At 44.5% G+C, this 21,523-nt stretch overlaps 1 protein-coding gene across 7 annotated transcripts in view; it reads right to left on the bottom strand.

Annotated features, from left to right (window-relative positions):
• The window catches only part of LOC143295404 (axotactin-like), a 348,925-nt gene that overhangs the window by 67,377 nt on the left and 260,025 nt on the right, over positions 1–21,523 (bottom strand). For all 7 annotated transcript variants that reach the window (XM_076607083.1, XM_076607080.1, XM_076607084.1 and 4 more), the window contains exons 8-10: positions 7,760–7,859; positions 6,400–6,622; positions 199–335 (exon numbers count right to left, since the gene is read on the bottom strand). In XM_076607083.1, coding sequence (XP_076463198.1) covers positions 199–335; positions 6,400–6,622; positions 7,760–7,859 — 460 coding nt within the window. The remainder of the gene's footprint in view (positions 1–198; positions 336–6,399; positions 6,623–7,759; positions 7,860–21,523) is intronic.

Here is a 21,523-nt window from a genome sequence, read left to right as displayed (position 1 = left end):
ATACCTCCATTTGTGAGGGGTTAACATCACTCCTAGTGAAAAAATATAATATCGACTAATAACACACACAGAGACAAAGACACACACACACACACACGCGCGCGCGCGCGCGCGCAGGCACACAGACACACAAACACACACACGCACACACACGCATGCAGGTGCACAGACACAGACACAGACACACAGACCCCCTACCTATTCTGGAGGAGGATGTGCATGCTGTGCCAGTGCTGATCATTGACGACAAGAGGCAGGGTGATGTTCTCACTCAGCTCCCCGTTACGGAGGGACGGAACAAACATCAGCATTGGCTGCCTCCTCGTCACCCACACCTGACGGAAAGCAACACCACTGTGCAGGATCAGAGGTCTGGATTCTGTCTGTCTGTCTGTCTGTCTGTCAGTCTATCTGTCAGTCAGTCTGCCTGTCTGTCTATCTGTCTGTCTGTCTGTCTCTTTCTCTCTCTAAACAGATAATCAGCACACTGAGAATCATTTTACACAGTCGATAAGTGTCTATGGTAAGTTCCTCCACTTTCAGTGCTCTCTCTCTCTACTTTTTTCCCTTCACTCCATTCCTTTATGCTTTGATATAATTATTTCTCGCAGTTTGCTTTCCCTTTCATTCTTACATGAAAAATAAGAACGCAGAATCCGATGAGAATAAAAATGTGTGACCAAGCGCGCTATGCTTGCTCCAACACTATTCACGCACAAGCCAGAGCAGACGACGTTTTCCCTTCTAACCCTTGCACAGAATATGTGACGTCACTCTGCTTACATCATTTTGTCCTGGCCAGACCACCTGCTGACTGCTCGACCAGTGTTGCGTCGTGATACGTCATTGGCTGAGAGCAAACTTGTGTTTCTGTTCCTTCACCTCTCCCGTAGTCTGGGTTCAGACCGTTGGGGCACCGCTGCTGACCTGGCCACCACCCCTCTCCACTCTTCACGGTTTTCTGATTTCCTCAGGGCGTCACCGAGCGTCAAGCCTGTCCACCCCCGGATGTTGTCTTCCCATCTCTTCTTCTGCCGTCCTCTCCTTCTGCCTCCTTGTACGGTGCCTTGCAGGAACGTTTTGGCAAGACCAGATGATCGGGAGATGTGTCCATACCACCTAAGTTTGCGTTTTTTCACTATGGACAGAAGGTCTTCGTAGGGTCCAATACTTTGCTTGATTCTGTTCTTCACTTCCGTGTTAGTGATGTGGTCTCTGTAGGAGATGCCAAGTAGTCTACGAAAGCATCTCATCTCGACAGCTTGGATTCTTCTCTCGATGTCTGCAGTCAGGGTCCAAGTCTCGCAGGCGTAGAGCAATATTGATATAACCAGGGAACGCATCAGTCTGATTTTTGAACTGAGAGCGATGTTTTTGTTGTTCCAGATGGTGTTCAGCTTGTTGAGTGCCATTGTTGTTTGGGCAATTCTCGAGAGTACTTCTGTTTCTGTTCCACAGTATTTAATTAATAGCTCTTTTGTCAGATCAGTAAACTACTAGTATTATATATTGGCAGAATCGTCTTAATTCCATCTTTAAATCTATTCCATTTATGTTCGCCTACGTGAAACTGATTCAACGCAGTTTGTAATTCTCAGCGACGAGCTCGTTAAAACTGACCCTGTTCAGGTGACTTAAATTAAGATTATAAATTCATCTTAAATAATCAACACTTCATTTTACACTCATTATAAAGTAGGCGTTGAGCTCTTTCTTTTGCAACTTATCCGATGCAAATCGGTTCAGTAGTCATCTAGAAATCTGTCACTGAACACCTTGTAACAAGCACAGTTCTCATCAGATTTCTTCAGATTAGTGACGATCTGGTTTGCAGCCCACGTGATTGTCTTTGTAGTTCGCCTAATTTGTATAAATTGGCCGAGCGGGTGATGAGTGGTCACTTCCACACCCGAGCCAGCCGTGGCCAGCACCTGCTCTCTTTGTCTCTTGCTGTGTCGCGGGCAGTGTGTCGGGTGTGTTCTCACAACAGTGACACCTCGCTACGTATGGCTGTAAGTACTAGTGTGTAGAATGTGTTGATTTGTAAATTGTATTATTTGACACAGTACTTGTGTTTATATGAGTATGTTCAGTTATTGCTTTGTTCAGTTAATTCTTTGTTCAGTTATTGCTTTGACAAGTTAGTCACAGATCGGCTATGACTGATCTAAATAATTGCCATGTCGTCATCTGCATGGAGCAGTGTTCCATTTGATTCTTAACGTCACAGTCAGTGACGTCTCTCGACACAGATAGTTTGTTCCAGAATGTTCTAGTGAGTGCGTAAAGTTCATTCACCACTTAATGGTTAAGCCATGGTGGTTCTTCACTTACTATCTGGTCTATCAGTTTGCCAGTATTATATCTAAGCCACTGATTCTCTATCTTGTTTGTTATTCAGGTATTATCTTTCACACTAATATCAGTTGTACTGCTACAGTGTGCTCAGTACTCTAAGATGTGTGTAGTATTCTGCTGTTGTGATTTCAAGACAGTGTTGGATTAATATCAGTTATTGGTCAAAACCACCTGATATGTATCAGTCTGTTAACTGTAATTTAGTTATCATGCTCTCTCCTATACAGCTTACTCCAGTATAGTGCAACATGATAAACTGATTCATTTGAGTCACTTTGACACAGTATAAGCTTTATCTAATCTATACTGTCAGTGTACTTTCACCAAGTCAGCATCGCTTCAATCACTTTAACTGCACTATTTAAATGTATTACAAATGTCATTTGATGTCAGCGTTTGGTCTTCACACATATGCATTATGTTGTTGCGTATCCCAAACCCGAGTGATAGTCTTTCCATGTAAAATGTGTACATGCGCTTTATTATTCACTTGTGTTGACATGTTGTACTTATGACATTTGTTTGTGTCATTCCAGGCACTGTCTTCTTCTTCTTAGTTCTTCTCCTAGTTGTCTTCTTCTTTTAGGTCTTCTCTTTTTATGTAAATAAAACAATAGAAAACCCATTTGTGACTGGCCTCTATATGTTCCTGGCCTGTGCGTGGGATCTTGTCTATCCTTTAATTCATTCAATCATATTTAGTTAAGTCTTTTGTGCCGTACCCCTTCAGTAACCACTCGGTACACGGCTACAATGAATAAAAAGATTTTTTTCCCAACCTGACAACTTTAACTGATGATGACTTCAATTTCCAAACCTCTTTTTGAGCTCTTGACGTCAGATACAAGTGTCTTTTTCAGCAGTTTTACATATCACACACACACACACACACACACAAAAGAAAACAACATCAAACATTTGATTAAACAGGAACGATACACATATAAGTTTTCCATATAAAGGCTTTTCATATATTTGACTTAAAACAATCTGATTATTGATTACTACATCGTAACTATAAATATAAATATGTTTTCAAGACACGAACGTTAACATTGCGCATGTTGTAAGCAGGGTGAGAGTGCAATACTTGGGAAACTGCCTAAATGGGCGGACAGGTCATTCCCTTTATGTCCTGTACCTTAGGGAAACTGCCCAGAGGGGCGGACAGATCTTTCCCTTTATGTCCTGTACCTTAGGGAAACTGCCCAAAGGGGCGGACAGATCTTTCCCTTTATGTCCTGTACCTTAGGGAAACTGCCCAGAGGGGCGGACAGATCATTCCCTTCAAGTCCTGTACCTTAGGGAAACTGGGGCGGACAGATCATTCCCTTCATGTCCTGTACCTTAGGGAAACTGCCCAAAGGGGCGGACAGATCATTCCCTTCATGTCCTGTACCTTAGGGAAACTGCCCAGAGGGGCGGACAGATCATTCCCTTCATGTCCTGTACCTTAGGGAAACTGCCCAAAGGGGCGGACAGATCATTCCCTTCATGTCCTGTACCTTAGGGAAACTGCCTAAAGGGGCGGACAGATCATTCCCTTTATGTCCTGTACCTTAGGGAAACTGCCCAAAGGGGCGGACAGATCATTCCCTTCATGTCCTGTACCTTAGGGAAACTGCCTAAAGGGGCGGACAGATCATTCCCTTTATGTCCTGTACCTTAGGGAAACTGCCCAAAGGGGCGGACAGATCATTCCCTTCATGTCCTGTACCTTATGGCAACGTGCATCATCTCTCACTCAGTAAGCCATATTTTCTTTTTATAGAATACTACCAGAAGTGTAAAATCATTAAAATCATTCATTTTGTTTTGCGAAATGTACACGAAACCTTTGCTATGATATCACAACATTGAACTGGAATAAAAATGTAAAAAAAAAGAGAGGACCATTGCAATGAAATATCGACCAGGATTAAAAGTACACAACATTTGGTCCAGGCTTCACGGACACTGGTTTAGCATTTGGAGAAATCATCCCCGAAATTAAAAAAAAGTATTTGTATTTGTATTACTCTTTTTTGTCACAACAGATTTCTCTGTGTGAAATTCGGGCTGCTCTCCCCAAGGAGAGCATGTGGCTACACTGAGAGCGCCACCCATTTCTACGTATAATTTTCCTGCCTGCAGTTTGATTTGTTTTACTATCCAAATGGATTTTTCTACAGATTTTGCCAGGGAGAACGTTTTGTTGACGTGGGTTCTTTTACGTGCACTTAATGCATGCTGCACACGGGACCTCGGTTTATCGTCTCATTCGAATGACTAGCAGACCACCACTCTAAGTCTGAGGGGGAGAAAACACTGGCGACTGCCGGTGTGATTTGAACCAGTGCGCTCAGATTCTCTCGCTCATTAGGCGGACGCGTTACCTCTAGGCCATCACTCCACACGATATATAAGAAGACAGAGAGAAGAAGTGGAAAGTATCGAAACAACGTACAGAATGCAGTGGCATGAAGAACAAGAGAGGCAAGGCCTTCAAGACTCACTTGTGATACACTTTAAAAAAAATCCAAGCTTTTTATGTATTGAGTATAATTTCAAAATGTAAATGTTTAAGATGAGAAAGATCAGTTTAAAGCAAATTAAGTCCCCCTAGCATTAATTACAGAGTGATTTCCCTTTTTTTACTATCTGCACCAAAACGTTTGCAAAATAAATAAAACTTCCATGCTGAGCAAAAGAAGTTCCTGTTTGAACAAAAAATGATAATAATGACTGCTCTTGTTGTTGGGTCAGAATATCAGATACAAGTACCAAGTTCAGAGAATACAAAAAAATATAAATATAACAGTAAATGCAGTTTGCATATAATTAGGCTTCATTTTTTATTTTTTGTGCCCATCTCAGAGATGCAATATTGTTTTTAAACAAGATGACTGGAAAGAACTGAATTTTTCCTATTTTTATGCCTAATTTGGTGTCAACTGACAAAGTATTTGCAGAGAAAATGTCAATGTTAAAGTTTACCACGGACACACACACACAGACACACACACAGACAACCGAACACCGGGTTAAAACATAGACTCACTTTGTTTACACAAGTGAGTCAATAAAAGGAGATAACTGAAACAACAGAGAAGCGGCTGACATTTCAAAATGGCGCCGATCCTTTGGTCTTAAACAGATGCGGATAAAATGGCATATATATAATTAAAAAAATAAAATCCTAAAAAATCTAATAAAAGAGAAGTCTAAATCCCGAAATACCAAAATACGAGATGACTACACAAACAGTAACAGATCAAACGAACGATGTGCAATTTCTTCAAAAGCGTGGAGTTTACGGGGCGCTTTTGAGTAAGCTCTTCTGAAGAAAAACAGATTTTCTTCAGAATAAAAAAAGATACAAAGATTTAGAGAGGCTTTTCCATTCATGCCCCTATAACTCTCACCGATCCGCTGACAAGCTGACAGACTGATTTCAGATTGGAGCAGTTGATCACAGATTGGAGTTGTGTGCCTTTGTGTCTTCTTTGAACTTTCAGTCACAAAAACAACAGATTTATCGTTTAAAAAAAGAAAAGAAAAAAGAAAAGAAAGAACGACCAAATCATCTATTCGTCGGTTTCCGCGAAAATAATCCTTTGCAATAACAAGAACAACAACAACAAAAAGTAATCCGCTGCAAGAAAACACAGACTTAATCCTCACAGGCCATTCATAATCATTATATCCTGGTTTTTCTAGCAAGCAGGATGAAGTAACAAGAGCAACATAGAGATAGCAGCAGTAACCGCGGCAGCAGGAAGCAACAACAACGGCAGTTGAGGCAGCAACACCTACAGCAACAGCAACGATAGCAGCAGCAAGTACGAAACCGTGGCTACACCAACAATGGCAGCAGCAGCAAGAGCAAAGCAACAAACATCAGCAACACGCACAAGACTTTAGAAAGAAGGCATGAGCCCCCGCTCCCTTCCAACAGCCCCCTTCCATGACCACCCCCCTTCTTCTCTCCAGCCCCCGACCCCATGACCCCCGCCCCCTTCCCCTCCTTCCCACTCCTAGAGCCACCGACCGCCCGCTGACCTCAATCAGCCCGTAATCCCATCCCCCGCCGTCCCGCTGTGACATCAGCTCCACGTAGAACAGGATGCTGTCTTCTCGCACAGTGCGGAACTGGAACTGCACCGTCAGGTTCTCTCCCCTGGCCCCCACACTCCAGCGCAGCACGGAGGCGGCGTTGGGGAAGGAGATGGGGATGTCCTGCACTGGGCTGCAGCCGTACGTCGGCTTTTCCCCGCCGTGGTACCTGCGTTGTCAAAAAAAAAAAAAAGAAAAAAAAGATTCAATGTCCCATAGCCTTTCTACAGCCATCTGGGCAGTGAATTTATATCCACTGTGTCTAAAGCTCAGTATAGGAAGGCGGGGCCCATTCCCCTCTCATTACGCCGTTTTGACCTTCACCAACTGACGTCATGAACCCCATCACACCTGGGTGGAGAGGAAAATCAGAGTAAAGTGCCTTTCCTATGGACACGACACCATGCCCCAAACAGAGCCTCCAACCCTGGTCACTGGTGAACGCTGGATCAGAAGTCTGACACAAAACCGATACTGCCGCGGCGCCTCCCTGGCACCTGAGTCACCAGGTAATTATGTTGCAGTGGTGCACCTGTGACAACAGATACTTACAATACATCCACTCCTCGTCTTGCTGTCTGAATAATAACCTGGGGATTTCCTATGGCAGCACAATGACACGGACAAAACATTAAAAAATAAATATTGTGCTGTTTTATACTCTTATGGTAACAAAACAACATGAACTAAACATGAAAAAATAGTGCTGTTTTTTAATTTCTCGTGGTAAAAAAATGACATGAACACAAAATGAAAAAAAGAAAAGAAAAAAAAATCGTGCTGTCTTAGAATTTCTCACAGTTGTTAAATGACATGAACGGGATATGGAAAATATCGGGCTGTTTTATAATTCCCACAGAAACAAAACACCATGAGCAAGACATGAACAAAAAAAAAAATCATGCTGAATTTCCCACGGTAGAAAACCGACATGTATAAGACATAGAATCACTTTTTAATGTTAACTTAGAATTTCCCAAGGTAGCTGAATGCATGTCCGGGACATCAAAACAGCAAGCGTTTATCACGCTGTCTGAATACGAAATACGGGGCTACAGGATTTCACAACTAGCTCTAACGATTTGCCACGAAGTATCAGAATAAAGTGCTCAACGTCCGTAATGCAGAATTGCCACGATGTGGAAAGTAAACTGACAGATGAAGATGGATAAAGATAAACAATGAAAATGTTAACAAAGCCACTTGGAACCAAGAATTTCTGATTCTGGAAACATCTAGAAGACATTCACAAACAAAAAGACAGAGAAGATAAGGTCATGAACCGGTCACAGCTATCTGTACGTACTTGCAAACATCACTGCCATTGGAGAGTTTGTAGAGAACAGAAATGTCATTGAAGTAGACATTCTTCAGGCAACCCACAAAGTTCCTGGTCACTGGCAGGCCTGAAACACAAGCACAAAATTTAAAATAATAACATTATCACAATAAACAAAAATAGGACGCGCGCGCGTGTGTGTATGTGCGTGTGTGTATGTGCGTGTTTGTTTCTTCAGTATAACGTCTTTTCAATTTAAGTGATATTAGACGAAATAAAAGGTGGGGATGTTGGGGGGGGGGACACCGTAGGATGGGTGTGGGTGAAGATGTGTGTGTGTGTGTGCGTGTGTGTGTGAGAGAGAGAGAGAGAGAGAGAGAGAGAGGTTTTCTGTACTTCTGTTTCTTCTTTAATGTAGTTTTCGGTTTCATGTCCGCTGTTCTGCCCCCCGAAACGACAACAACAAAAAAACAAACAACAACAACAACAGCAGCAAAAACCGTCGCAAATACCACCCAGCACCAATAACACCAACAGGCTATCGATTAGGTTTTCATTGTCTCTGCAATGTGAGCTTTGCCAGTGTCAGAAAACACTTCTGTGTCTCCGTGTCTGTCCGTTTGTTTCTCACCTTCTCTTTGAATTCATCTGTAATGTTTACATGATTTTCGTTTCAATTGCTTTCACATCTCTCTCTCTCTCTCTCTCTCTCTCTCTCTCTCTCTATATATATATATATGTGTGTGTGTGTGTGTGTGTGTGTGTGTGTGTGTGTGTGTGTGTGTGTGTGTGTGTTGTTGTTGTTATTGGTGGTGGTGGTTTTTTTCCCTTGCTGTGAGCAGGAAGGTGGTGGGGGTGGGAAAGGGTTGAGAATGAACGGGGAGTTGGGGGGATGGTGGCAGTGATACAAGTGTGGTCATCTCCCTTCACTTTTGTTCATAGTTTGCTTCTTTCGCTTTGTTTTTTCTTTCGGGCGAGGGCTGGACGTAAAATAATCAACATATACCCTTTGCTTATCTAATAATAATAATAATTAGTATTCATATAGCGCTAAAACCTTGTGCAGAGACAAATCAAGCCGCTTTTACACCAGTGAGTCACACGATTTGCATAAAACTGAAAACAAGGAAGAGGCAGGGAAGGGAGGCTATCTTGGAAGGAAGTGTGTTTCAAGGCCAGACGTGAAAGAGCAAAGTGCGGAGACCTGACGAAGCGAAGGGGGAAGCTTATTCCAAATACAAGGTCCAGAGACAGAGAAAGAGCGGCAGCAGACAGTGGAGTGTTTGAATCTAGGTATTCGTAAACAGAGTGGACCCGAAGACGATAGTAGAGAGCGAGATATCTATCACCCTTGTTAATAAAAAACATATCTTGTGTTGCTCTCTGAAAGAATTTGCAAAAAAAGATAGGATCTCTTAAGCATGTTAACATCAGAAGATCACGAGGTGGTAATCTTAATGGCAAAATGTATGTAAGAAGCTTTGAAGAATAGGCAAAAGTTTAATAAAAACATATACAAACTGCGTGGTTAGACAAGTTTTGACATTTCCTTCTGTCGCCAATGTTGTAATCTGTTGCATTGACGGAGGAAGGAACGGAGTTAGTATGTTGGATGCTGCCACTTTTCTTCAAGGAAAGATCTTTGCTTTCACCGTTTTCATTCGTTTACTCGAATGTTTTGTTATGCGTTGAAGGATTATAGACGCATTCACCCATGTCATAAGGACCTCATGGCCAATGACATGGTACCGTCAAGGAGTCTCTCCGTCACTTTTTCTCTCTCATTCTCTCTGTCTTCTTCTCTCTCTCTCAAGGAGAAATACACATGCGGTAAAACACACACACACACACACACACACACACACACACACCACACACAATCCCATCGCGCACTCTTTCCCGTCTATTAGTACAGAAATTAGGTCCATGTTGTTTTTCTGTTCATTCTTGTCCTGCCCATGTTTGGTTACCGTCCCAGTTAAAGCAGAATGATCTCTCCCCTTCCCCACACTCCAACCCTACCCCCTCTCTCCTGTTTATCTGTGTCTGTCTGTCTCTCCTCCCTCTCTCTCTTTCCCATCTGTCTGTCTGCATGTGTCTTACTTTTTTCTCTCTTTCGAGCTGTTTCAGCTCTGTATGTCTCTTCCTCTCTTTCTCCCCTCTTTCCAATCTTTCTGTCTCTGTTTACGTGTCTGTGTGTCTGTCCGTGTATAAAACGTTCCCTTTTCCCACCATTCTTTCCGTCCGTCTGTCTGTCTCCCTTTCCACTTGTCTGTCTATCTGTCTGTCTCGCTGTGTTTCAGAAGACAGTGACTGAAAGTGATGCCGACAGTCTTTCGCGTTTAGCCGTCTTTGTAGTCGTACCAGAAAAGAGCCGCGAATGAAACTCTTTCACCCACACCCCCTTTCCCTCTCCCCTCTCTCTGAATAAGTGAGTGAGTGAGTGAGAGAGAGCGCGCGCGCGTGTTTGTGTATGTGCGTGTGTACGTGTTTTTCTTTTACTGTAATCTATATTTCACTCTTGTCCGCAGTCCAATATTCCCAAAACGTTCGCAAAATTGTGAGCTATCGATTACTTTTCAGTTGTATCTGTAATGTGAGCTTTTGGGGTCAGAAAAAGGCATCACTTTATCTCTGTCTGTCTGTCTCTCCTATACACCATCTTCAACTCTTTCCTGCATTCAGCAAGCACTTTATCGTGACTTCAGTCGGATACTCTCTCTCTCTCTCCCTCTCTCTCTCTTGTCAAGGTATCTTCACGTGTCTTTCTTCATTGTCAGAAAAAAATGCACAAACAAGAAATTCGTGCAAAAATATGGATGTCTGTGTGGTTTTTGTAAAGATGGACAATTTTGTGTTGTTTAATATTCGAATATTGATTACAAGTGTCTGTTTTATTTTGTTTTGAAATTGGCTTGATGTAGTATAATGTTCACGTGTATTGCAATGTGATGTTTACTCACCAGTGTCCAAATATCCCTGCTTGGGAAACGCGGACCTATACAAGGATAAGCCATCTCTGTCTCTGCTTGCCTGTCTATTTGTCTTTTGTCTGCCTCTCCCTGTCTCTGTCTCCCTCTCTTTCTCTCTCTGTGATCCTCTCTCCCCCCTCACTCAGTGGTTCCCTGTGTATAATGCGCTGCCTTTTTTTTTCTTTTTTTTTTAAAATCGCACTATCCCCCACCATCGCGCCCCATTTCTTTCTCCCCCATCTACAACTTTCTCTTTAAGATTTTGTCGTTGTCTTCACTCTGTCTGTCTGTCTGCCTGTCTCTCTCTCATTCTCTGTCCCTCAGCATATAGGTACCCTGTGTGAAAGTGATGTCGACAGTATGTTGGCATTTCGCCGCCTTTGTTGTCGCCGTAGAAAGGAGCTGTGATCTGTATAGATTTTCTTGTTGGAACTTCACTTACACCCTCTCTTTCTCTTCCTGTGTGTGTGTGTGTGTGTGTGTGTGTGTGTGTGTGTGTGTGTGTGAGAGAGAGAGAGAGAGAGAGAGAGAGAGAGAAGAGAGCGTACGTGTGCCTATGTATGACTGTGTGCATGCGTGTGTGTGTGTGGGGAGGGGGGGGGAGAGGGGTTAAAATAAATTCGAAATAAATACATGCACTGGACTTGTGATCCAGCGTTCACCAGTGATCAGATCTCAAGGTCCCACAGCTGTGTTCTTCGGATGGACACTTCACTCCTATTTTCCTCACTCCGTCCAAGCGTCAATGTGTTCTTCACTTCTGTTGGGGAAGGTTAACACGGCGGAAGGAGAAGACTGGGGCCCGCGTTTCTATGCCGAGCCCTAGACACAGTGGATATGAGTTCATTGCCCTTCTGGCCGTAAAAAGATATGGTACCTTTAACCTTAAACCTATGATAGGGCACGTATCTTTTGTGTACATCTCATACAGGGCTGTGGCCTATATATTCAGTTTCTCTTTGTCTCTGTCTCTCTTCCTTCTGTGTCAGTCAGTATCTCTGGCTCTGTTCTTCCGTCTGTCTTTCTCCGTTTTGTCTGTCTGCCTGCCTGTCTGTCTGTCTGTCTGCCTGCCTGCCTGCCTGTCTCTCTAACAGGCTTTGCCTCCCGAACACGGAGTATCGACACTCCTCAGTCTATCGTCTACAGACAGACCCCAGGGCTACCCGCCATGCCTACCCCTTCCACTGCCGATCAATAACGCATTTTTATATGAAATACGTCACACGCAGCACTTGTGTATATCTATAAGCACGCGCGCACACACACACAAGCTCTCTCTCTCTCTCTCTCACAAGTATACCTACGCATACTGTCGTCAACACAAAATGTTCACTCTCTCTGACACGCATGCATTCTGTGCCAATCGAGTTGAATATGGAATGGAACATGTCTTTGTCACCAAGTGACCAGGACACACACACACACACACACACACACACACACACACACATATATATATATATGTGTGTGTGTGTGTGTGTGTGTATATGTATATATATATATATATATATATATATATTAGGCCCAACACTCGGCTTATATCACAGACTGACATAAGTTTACACTTGGGCCAACAGCAAAGAGCTGTATTATCAATGGTTTCTGCAATGCAATGGGAAATCATTTACAGCTTAGTCTTTTGTGAAGGACTATGACTCTCAAACTCGGAGGCAAAACAACACTGGCTCTTTGTGCTGCAGCCTTGGTGGGGCTAGTTGGCCTTTGGGAACCATCCCAACGCCGACTGTCCTAAAACCCTCTTGGCAGAGATAGTGGGGATGTAACGTGGGCAAGACACTCTCCACCATAATCGAATTCTGGCCCAGATAGTCGGGACAGCAGTTGCCTCCCCTGCTGTTCTGATGGTCATAATCGGACACGACTGACTATCACACACACACACACACACACACACACACATATATATATATATATATATGTATGTATGTATGTATACAAGCACACAGACACGTTTCCACACTTCCAAGTGCACGTGTTACTATTATCACTCACATTCTCACGAAAACCTTCTCCCCATGTCTCTTTCATTTAGTCTCCTGTCTCTTCCTTTCTCTCTGTCCCTCTCTTTCTATTCCTCTCTGTCTCTCTCTTTCTATCTCTCTCTGTCTCTCTCTTTCTATCCCTCCCTGTCTCTCGAGTTGACCCATTATCGCCAGTTCTCTCACTCCCACCCCTTCTCTCTGTGTCTTATACAGAGTTTCCGAACTTGGGGGAAAAAAAAGATTACAGGTGACAGGTAAATTGTCCGTCTGCTTTTGTCTGTGCATCTGTTTTCTCTCTTTCCCACTAACACGTAGCTCTAATGACATATCTGGACTCCATTTGCAGCACCAACAAGTTCGCTAACTTACCATTGAGTTTCACTTTCCCCCCCAACAAAGGCTCCCGAGTGACGTTTGCAAGAAGATGTGTACAATGAACAGAGCCAGGATACCCTCTTCCTCATTTTCACATGACCCAGACGAGTGCGCGATGCGGGGTTATACTGAACACAAGCAGAAAATAGCCTTTTAAAAAAAAATTATCTATCTATATTATATTTATAGAGGACAAGCATATCCTTAGAAAGAACGAGGGAAGCAGAGGGGAGAGAGTAAAAGGGGTGGAAGACATGGAAATAGTGAAAGAGAGATGGAAGGGGGCATGAATATTTAAATGAGCTATCAACATGCGCACACACACACACACACACACACACATGCTCACAAAGCGAAGAAGGAACCGTGAAAGAGAATGGCTACATTTTCAGTCTGACAAAAAAAAAAAAAAAAAAAAGGGGGGGGGGGGAGAGTGGGGGGAGAGTGGGGGGAGGGGGTGGGGGGTGGGAGAGGGGGGGGGGGGGTAGGCGGAGTAGGGGGAAGGTACGAGGCAAAAAAATAATGTATGATGTTGATTAAGCTGTGGAAATTAAAATATTTTGTATGCGGAATTAATCTGAGATGTTGATTTTACTGTAGAAATTAAATGTTTGATTTAGCTCTGATGTGTGTGTTTTTCCAATGAATGTTTTATTAATTTTGCATTGACTTCGATCACATCATTATTGGTCCAGTGTATATTGTGCATGTGAGTATTTTTTTTTTTAAAGTGTGGGATCGCGCGTGTGTTTGTGCGTGCGAGTGAGTGAGTATGTGTGTTTGTGAGTGAGCGCGCGCGCGCGCGCGCGTGCGTGTGTGTGTGTATGTGTGTAAGCAGAATGTTGATACTTTTTAACAGAGTTCACTCTGACTTTGTTATATGTTCTTATGTGGAATGCTATGTTTTACTATTCTGATCGGAATCTGTGTGCATCATATTCTTCGCCACTCTTTATGTCCACAGCTGAGACAGTGAGGCGGTATGGTTCTGACTGATGCAGAACCCCAAGTGCGTACAGCCAGCGCTTCTCTGGCCTCTGTAGCTTTTTTCTTTCCTTCGTCATCCTCCCCGTTCCCTTCATCTGTTATTTCTCACAATACAGTACAAAATCAATATAATGATACTTCTAATGCAGTTTTGCTTTTAGGGGAAAGTTTCTTCAGCCAGAATCGAACGTTAGAACTTACTTGTTGAGTGTCAGTGGTCTGATACAGGAAAGTCTCAGGTTGGACAAGTTCACAGCAGCATAAAAACTGCCTGGCACAGGCAACCTGATATGTACCCAACGAACATTTTTGCTGTTATTTGTTTGTCTGTGTGACAGCCAGCCATTGTGCAAGAAAACAAACAGCCTTCAAAGAAGAGAATCAGTCTTTTTTTTTTTTTTTTTTCATCAGAAAAAAAATAAAACAAAGCAGGCACTGTGCGGAAGAAGCCACCGATTAAAAAACGACCACCCGCCACAGGCAGTATCACAAACACAGTTCATTTCATGTATAAGGTTGTATTTCGCAGGGACACAAAGCCAGTGACGCCAGATGTGTCGGGTGCAAAATAAACAACAACAACAACAAAAAACACAAAAAATAAACAAACAAAAAAGTAAAACCTCCCCCAAAACAAACAAACAAACAAACAAACTTTAGCATCCACACATGAAGCATGGCCTGGAAGAAAGGTAAACCCCGCAACAGTACCTTCTGCCTGTCAGTCAAACCAAGCGTCAGACAAAAACTATTGCCATTGTAGTGAGCGATCATTTTACCATCTCTGACCCTCCCTCTTCTTGTTTGTCTGTCTCTCCCTGTGTCTCTCTTTTAAAGTCTGTTTTATCGTCGATAATACTACAAAACTTTGTTTTCTTCTTCATCTTCTTCTTTGTATCATAAATGGCAAGTATGTCGACTAATCAGCAGCACAAAATCGATTATCTAACGCAGCAGTTCAAAGTCGATGTAACTAATTCACCAGCGGCGAGATCATTTTCATATTAACTGGAAAGAAGAACTGAGAATAGCAGCCTTCATTGGCCACCCCGTGGAGTCTGTTGGAATGATTGTTTTTTTTTTTCTGCAGCAGGGACTGAGAGCAACGCTGAATTGTAAGCAGTGTTTCTCTGTCACGTGTCCGGGGAGGACGGTTCGCTGCCATTAACGAGACATCTGACGGCTTCACAAGGACGGAACTCAAGTCATGTAAGTAAAGCATAACAGATGGCTCTTCAGTCAAAGACATTTTTTTTGCTGTTTTTTTTTTTAATGGTTCGTACACACCCTCCACCCCAACATTTGTTGTCGCTGCTATTGTAGTAGTAGTGGTGGAGAGTAGTAGTAGTAGTTGTTGTTGTTAATGTTAGTGTTGCTATTGTTGAAAGAGTCATTGTAAAGTTATTCTTTTATGACAGAAGAGCTATTTATTCTCTTGTGCTGAAAAAATACCTGCAGTTGTCTTCTTCCACTGTCACGTTAGTCTGTTCCAAACCTGACAGTTATTACAATGCTTCCATTGTTTCATGTATTTATGTATCGATCGATTGATTTACCTTGCTTGCTAACTATTTATCCACACACACACACACACACACACACACACACACACACACATATATATATATATATATATATGTGTGTGTGTGTGTGTGTGTGTGTGTGTGTGTGTGTGTGTGTGTGTGTATAAGACAAGAAAGTCCATCGTGGACAATGAAGACGACACTGACTCCAGACATGGGAACATAACGCAGCCAAAAAGACTGACGTAAAAATGCAGTCGCACTGTGGGTAGGGGACAGCTGGTGACAAGTCTAGCCTCCTCTCTTTGAGGGACTGACGCCTCTGGTTGTGAGGTCCTGAAGACGCCTCTCCTCAAACGCCACAACTCCCTCCCAGACAGTCAGCCGCTAGGCGCTCTCTTCAGTGGCGTGGATCTATCTATCTATCTATGTATCTATCTATCATCCCTCTTCAGACAGCCAGGACTCCCAGAACGCCAAATGGATCTCTGCCCCCATCTATCACTCCCTTCCACCCCTATCCCCCTCCGCACATACAATTAGGACTCTACTGCCCCGAGCAACGTAACCTTCACCAAACCAAGACACACGCACTGAATATCATGACCTTAAGGACACAAGCCAGCAGGTTCTTCAATCCAACAACTGTATATATATATATATATATATATATATATACACAGACATATATCCCATATATACTTATATAGATATATATAGGTAGAGGAGGAGGCAGAGGAGGAAGAGGATGGGTGAGAGAAGGAGAAGGAAGAGGATGAGGAAGAAGGGGATGAGGAGGAGGAGGTGTGTGGAAACACAGAACAACGAAGTCGTTCACCATGATAAACCCAAGCTTTCCATTTCTCCCTCCCTCCCTCCGCTCTCCCTCCCTCCCTCTCTTCTGTCTGTCTGTCTCTACTTGATATACTTTTCCTTTGTTTTCTTTTTTCAATGTTTTTTTTTTGGTTCATTTTTTTGTCTTGGTTTTTCTTTTGTTGTTTGTTTCTTGCGAAGACTGGATGAAAACAACAACAACAACAACACTGTTTGCTTTACCCGGAATTCTTGCATTCTCTCCCTCTCTCCATCCCTCTACATCTATCTGCTTATCTATATATGTATGAACAACTGCTTACTTATTTATTTACCTGTTTGAGAACCCATATATCAAATGATTATGATCAACAAATCCATCAAACAATGGATCATTCCTTCGAAGAAAGAGACTGGGAAAGAAAAAAAAAACTTCGCTCGTTACACTTCCTGTACGTGTCTGGCAGTGAGGTGGGAGCTTGGGGGAAGATGGCGAACGAAAGGTCAGGGAAGAGAGAGAGAGAGAGAGAGAGAGGGGGGGGGGAGGGGTAGGGAGGGGGGGGGGGGGGGGGTCCTGAGGGTTCAAAGGCAGAATACCATTCCCACCCACCCCAGGCCCCTTCCCCCAGCCATCTTCCCCTACCACCCCCCAAGGAATACAGGACGGCAGAGGCAGCGTGGTTTGACCTTTCACCAATAACCCCCAAGGGGGGGATTAGACGGGATATGAACCCTGACTTCTGGAACGTCACTCTGCTGGGCAACTGTTACCTCCATGCCGTTAACTAGCTGTGGTCTGGCCTGTGGTGTGTGTGTGTGTGTGTGTGTGTGTGTGTGTGTGTGTGTGTGTGTGTGCGTGCGTGCGTGTGTGTGTGTGTGTGCGCGCGCGCGAGTGTGTGTGTGTGTGTGTATGTCTGTGGTGTGTGTGTGTGTGTGTGCGCGCGCGCTCCTGTGTGTATGCGTGCGTTCTGTCCTCGCGGGTGTATGTGCGTATATATATATATATATATATATATATATATATATATATATATATGTATGTATGTATGTATGTGTATGTGTGTGTGTGTATGTGTGTGTGTGTGTGTGTGTGTGTACGTGTGCGCGTGTGCGCGCGCGTGTGTGTGTGTGTGCACATGTGCGAGCATGAGTCTAAGTATGTATGTGTAGCAACTCTACGGGTAAAAGTGCTAGAAAGACGCAACCATACGTGCGCTTGAGTTCTCACGCGCCCACACAGAGAGCCGTCCGTGTGGTGGAGAAGAGGTCTAGAGGTCTCTAAAGCCAGAGGAGAGAAGGAGAAGAGCCTTGTGTCTGCAGGTGCAGGGACCTGCCACCCTGTTCCCGACATCCATCAGCCCTGACTGCCTCATCACACGTCACGTCAGCAAGCGCGCGCGAACACACTGACATATACACACACGCACGCACACACACACACACACATTCAAACACACACACATACACACACACTGACACACACACATATATATTTATAAACACACACACACACTCACATACACACACACTCACACATACACACTTACACGGCACACACACACACTGACACACAAACACACACACATTCAAAACACATACACACACACATGCACACACTGATACACACACACACACACACACACCACACACATACACACTACACACACACACGCACACATACACACGCAAACACTCACACACACACACACACACTACACACACACACACACGCACACACACTACACACACACACACGCACACACTACACACACACATACACACACACCCACACACTACACACACACACACGCACACACACACTACACACACACGCGCGCGCGCGCGCGCTCACAAACACACACACTACACACACCCACACGCACACACCCACACACTACACACACACACTACACGCACACACACACACTAACTACACACACACGCACACACACACACACACACACTGACACTGTCGCTCGATCCATCCATCAATCGACCCGTGGTGAAGCAGCATCACACAAGCACACTACACACACACACACACACTAACTACACACACACGCACACACACACACACACACACACACTGACACTGTCGCTCGATCCATCCATCAATCGACCCGTGGTGAAGCAGCATCACACAAGACAAGACAAGACAAGACAAGACATCCAAGTCCCTGCACGTCTCTATGTAGTGTCCACAAAGGGATCATCCACACAAAGTCCCTACATATCCCGTCCTTCCTGCCCTCTCCGCTCTTCTCTTTGCTTGGAAGGCGTGCATAAATAAAGTCCACGACAGAGAGAGAGAGAGAGAGAGAGAGAGAGAGAGGGGTGGAGAAAGAGAGGGGGTGGAGAGAAAGACAGACAGGGAGGGAGAGAGGGAGAGAGAGGGGGTGGAGAGAGAGAGGGGAAGGGAGAGAGAGAGGGAGGGAGGGAGAGAGAGAGGGAGAGAGAGAGGGGGGTGGAGAGAGGGTGGAGAGAGAGGGGTGGAGAGAGAGGGGTGGAGAGAGAGAGGGGGTGGAGAGAAAGACAGAGAGGGAGAGAGAGGGAGAGAGGGGGGTGGAGAGAGGGTGGAGAGAAAGACAGAGAGGGAGAGAGAGGGAGAGAGAGGGGGTGGAGAGAGGTGGAGGGAGAGAGACAGAGAGTGAGAGAGAGGGAGAGAGGGTGGAGAGAGAGAGGGGGAGGGAGAGAGAGACAGAGAGAGAGAGACAGAGAGAGAGAGAGAGACAGAGAGAGAGACAGACCGACAGACAGACAGACAGAGAACTCAGAATTCAGAACTCAAAACGTGTCTTATTCAAGGATTAAGAGAGAGAGAGAGAGAGAGAGAGAGAGAGAGAGAGAGAGAGAGAGAGAGAGATACGGAGACAGAGAGACAAAAGGACAGAGAGAGACAGTAACGTTTCAATTCTTCGCGCATAATGTCACTTAGTAAGGTCAAGCAGGGATTAAAAAAAAAAAAAAATCAAAGGAAAAGTTCGGGTTTTGCAGATCAATGGCCCCAGTGTTTTCCTCCTTCCCACAGGATGATCCTGAAAGAAAACATCCGCTAATCAGTTTTACACACAGGCTTAGGGTTTTTTTGTGATAGGTTTTAAGCAGTGGCGGGTTACAGCGTTGGACTTCCAGTCGGAGGGTCCTGATATCGGATATCGATAGCGCGGCCGGGCGGGTTAAAAAGGCGATAGTTGTTTCCGATTTCCCTGGCCAATCTTTGTAACGACTTGCTTGCTGTACGTTGTGATCCTTTTCGTGTGTACGCTACTACTACCACTACCACTACTACCACTGCGACGACGACAACAACGACAACAACGACTACTACTGCTAAGACAGATAGATATTTATAACGTTTAATGTTGCCCAGAAGCCAATCAAAGCGTTTTCACACCAGTCATTCACATGCAACCATAACGCAAGGTTCTGGAGGCTGAGCGACAAAAATGCACGTGAAACCAAATGCTGGAGAAAGAGTTGACCGGAGACAGGTAGGAGAGCAAGGGGAATGGGCAGTTAGTCTGGACACAGGTCGGTTTAAAAAGCCAGACTTCAAAGATCAAACACGCACGTAAAAGATCCCGTTTTTCACATCAGCGTTTGGTGGGTCGTGGAAAAGCGAACATATGCAGTACCTGACACACACACACACACTCTGTGCACTCTTGTTATTCATCCAGGGGGCTGCTGCACCATTTTTACTGATGGCCAATGATGTAGTAGCAATCAGCTTGCATAGTTTGTGTGTTTGGTTGTGCGTGCGTATGTGTGTGTGTGTGTGTGTGTGTGTGCGCGTGCGCGCGCGCATTCGTGAGTGTTCCTTCGCTTTCTTTAACCAAACGTCTGTTTAGTTAAAGTGATATTGATCAAACGATATGTGCGCGCGCGCGCATGTGTGTATGTGTATGTGTGTGTGTGCGTGTGTGTGTGTGTGTGTGTGCGTCTCTGTGTATGCCTGAGCGTGTGTGCATATACAAACACGCATAGACATATACACAGACTCTCACAAAACAATAACCACCACCTCTCCCCCCCTCCCCCACACACACCTTCCCACACACACCCTCCCACACACACCTGGATTGAGTGAACTCCGTCAGCCTGGGGAGTGAACGTCTCCACACAAGACAACACAAACAAACAAACAAACAAACGCTTTTCTGTGGGCTCAGCTGCATGCACGTCCGTGGAGAACATGTTTTTCTCCCTTTATTCTCTTTCTTCTTTTTTTTTCCTTCCTTTTTAAAAAAAAAAGTATTTCACTTTCTGCACTGACCGAAAAAACTACAGCAGAAACAACAGCAACAACAAAAAACAAACAACACACACACACACACACACGCGCGCGCGCGCGCACACAAACACACACACACACTATGAAGAAAAACCACACGCCTAACCCACACCTAGTCGCCCTTGTCCCCTGCCCCGCACACCGACGCGGACTATTATGTATCTGTATGTTACCGTTCAGATGGACAATTTATGCGTTTTTTTTTTTTTTTAATGTTTGACGCGTGTTTGAAAAGTTTTGTTTCCCCCCCCCCCTGTTCTGCTGTGCGTTAAATAATGTAGCATGTGTGTGTGTCTCTCTTATTCCCATGATGATAATTGTATTTGTGTGTGTATGCGCTTTCCATAAAAGTAAAACCTCAACATCAACTCCACCCCTCACCCCCAACGGTCTCCTGTCTGACCTCAGCACTGTCCTTTTTTGGTCATCTGGAGCTCGTCTGTTCCCCACCACAATCGGATGACGTTATCTCCCCCCCCCCGCCCCCCTCCCCCCGGCTCCACTGCTCCCCCTCCTTTCCTGTCCTCCAATCGGCTGACAAACCACCAGACAACAGAACATCCCCTATTGAACACTGTCCGGAGTGACATGACAGCAGAGGGACGTGACAGCAGAGGGACGTGACAGCAGAGTGACATGACAGACAGCAGAGTGACGTGACAGCAAAGTGACATGACAGCAGAGTGACATGACAGCAGAGGGACGTGACAGCAGTGACATGACAGCAGAGTGACATGACAGCAGAGTGACATGACAGCAGAGTGACATGACAGCAGAGTGACATGACAGCAGAGTGACATGACAGCAGAGGGACGTGACAGCAG

Source organism: Babylonia areolata, chromosome 20 (assembly GCF_041734735.1).
Source record: "Babylonia areolata isolate BAREFJ2019XMU chromosome 20, ASM4173473v1, whole genome shotgun sequence".
Taxonomy (NCBI): domain Eukaryota; kingdom Metazoa; phylum Mollusca; class Gastropoda; order Neogastropoda; family Buccinidae; genus Babylonia; species Babylonia areolata.
Note: the sequence above shows the minus strand (reverse complement) of the source record. Positions and strands in the feature narration are given on the sequence as shown.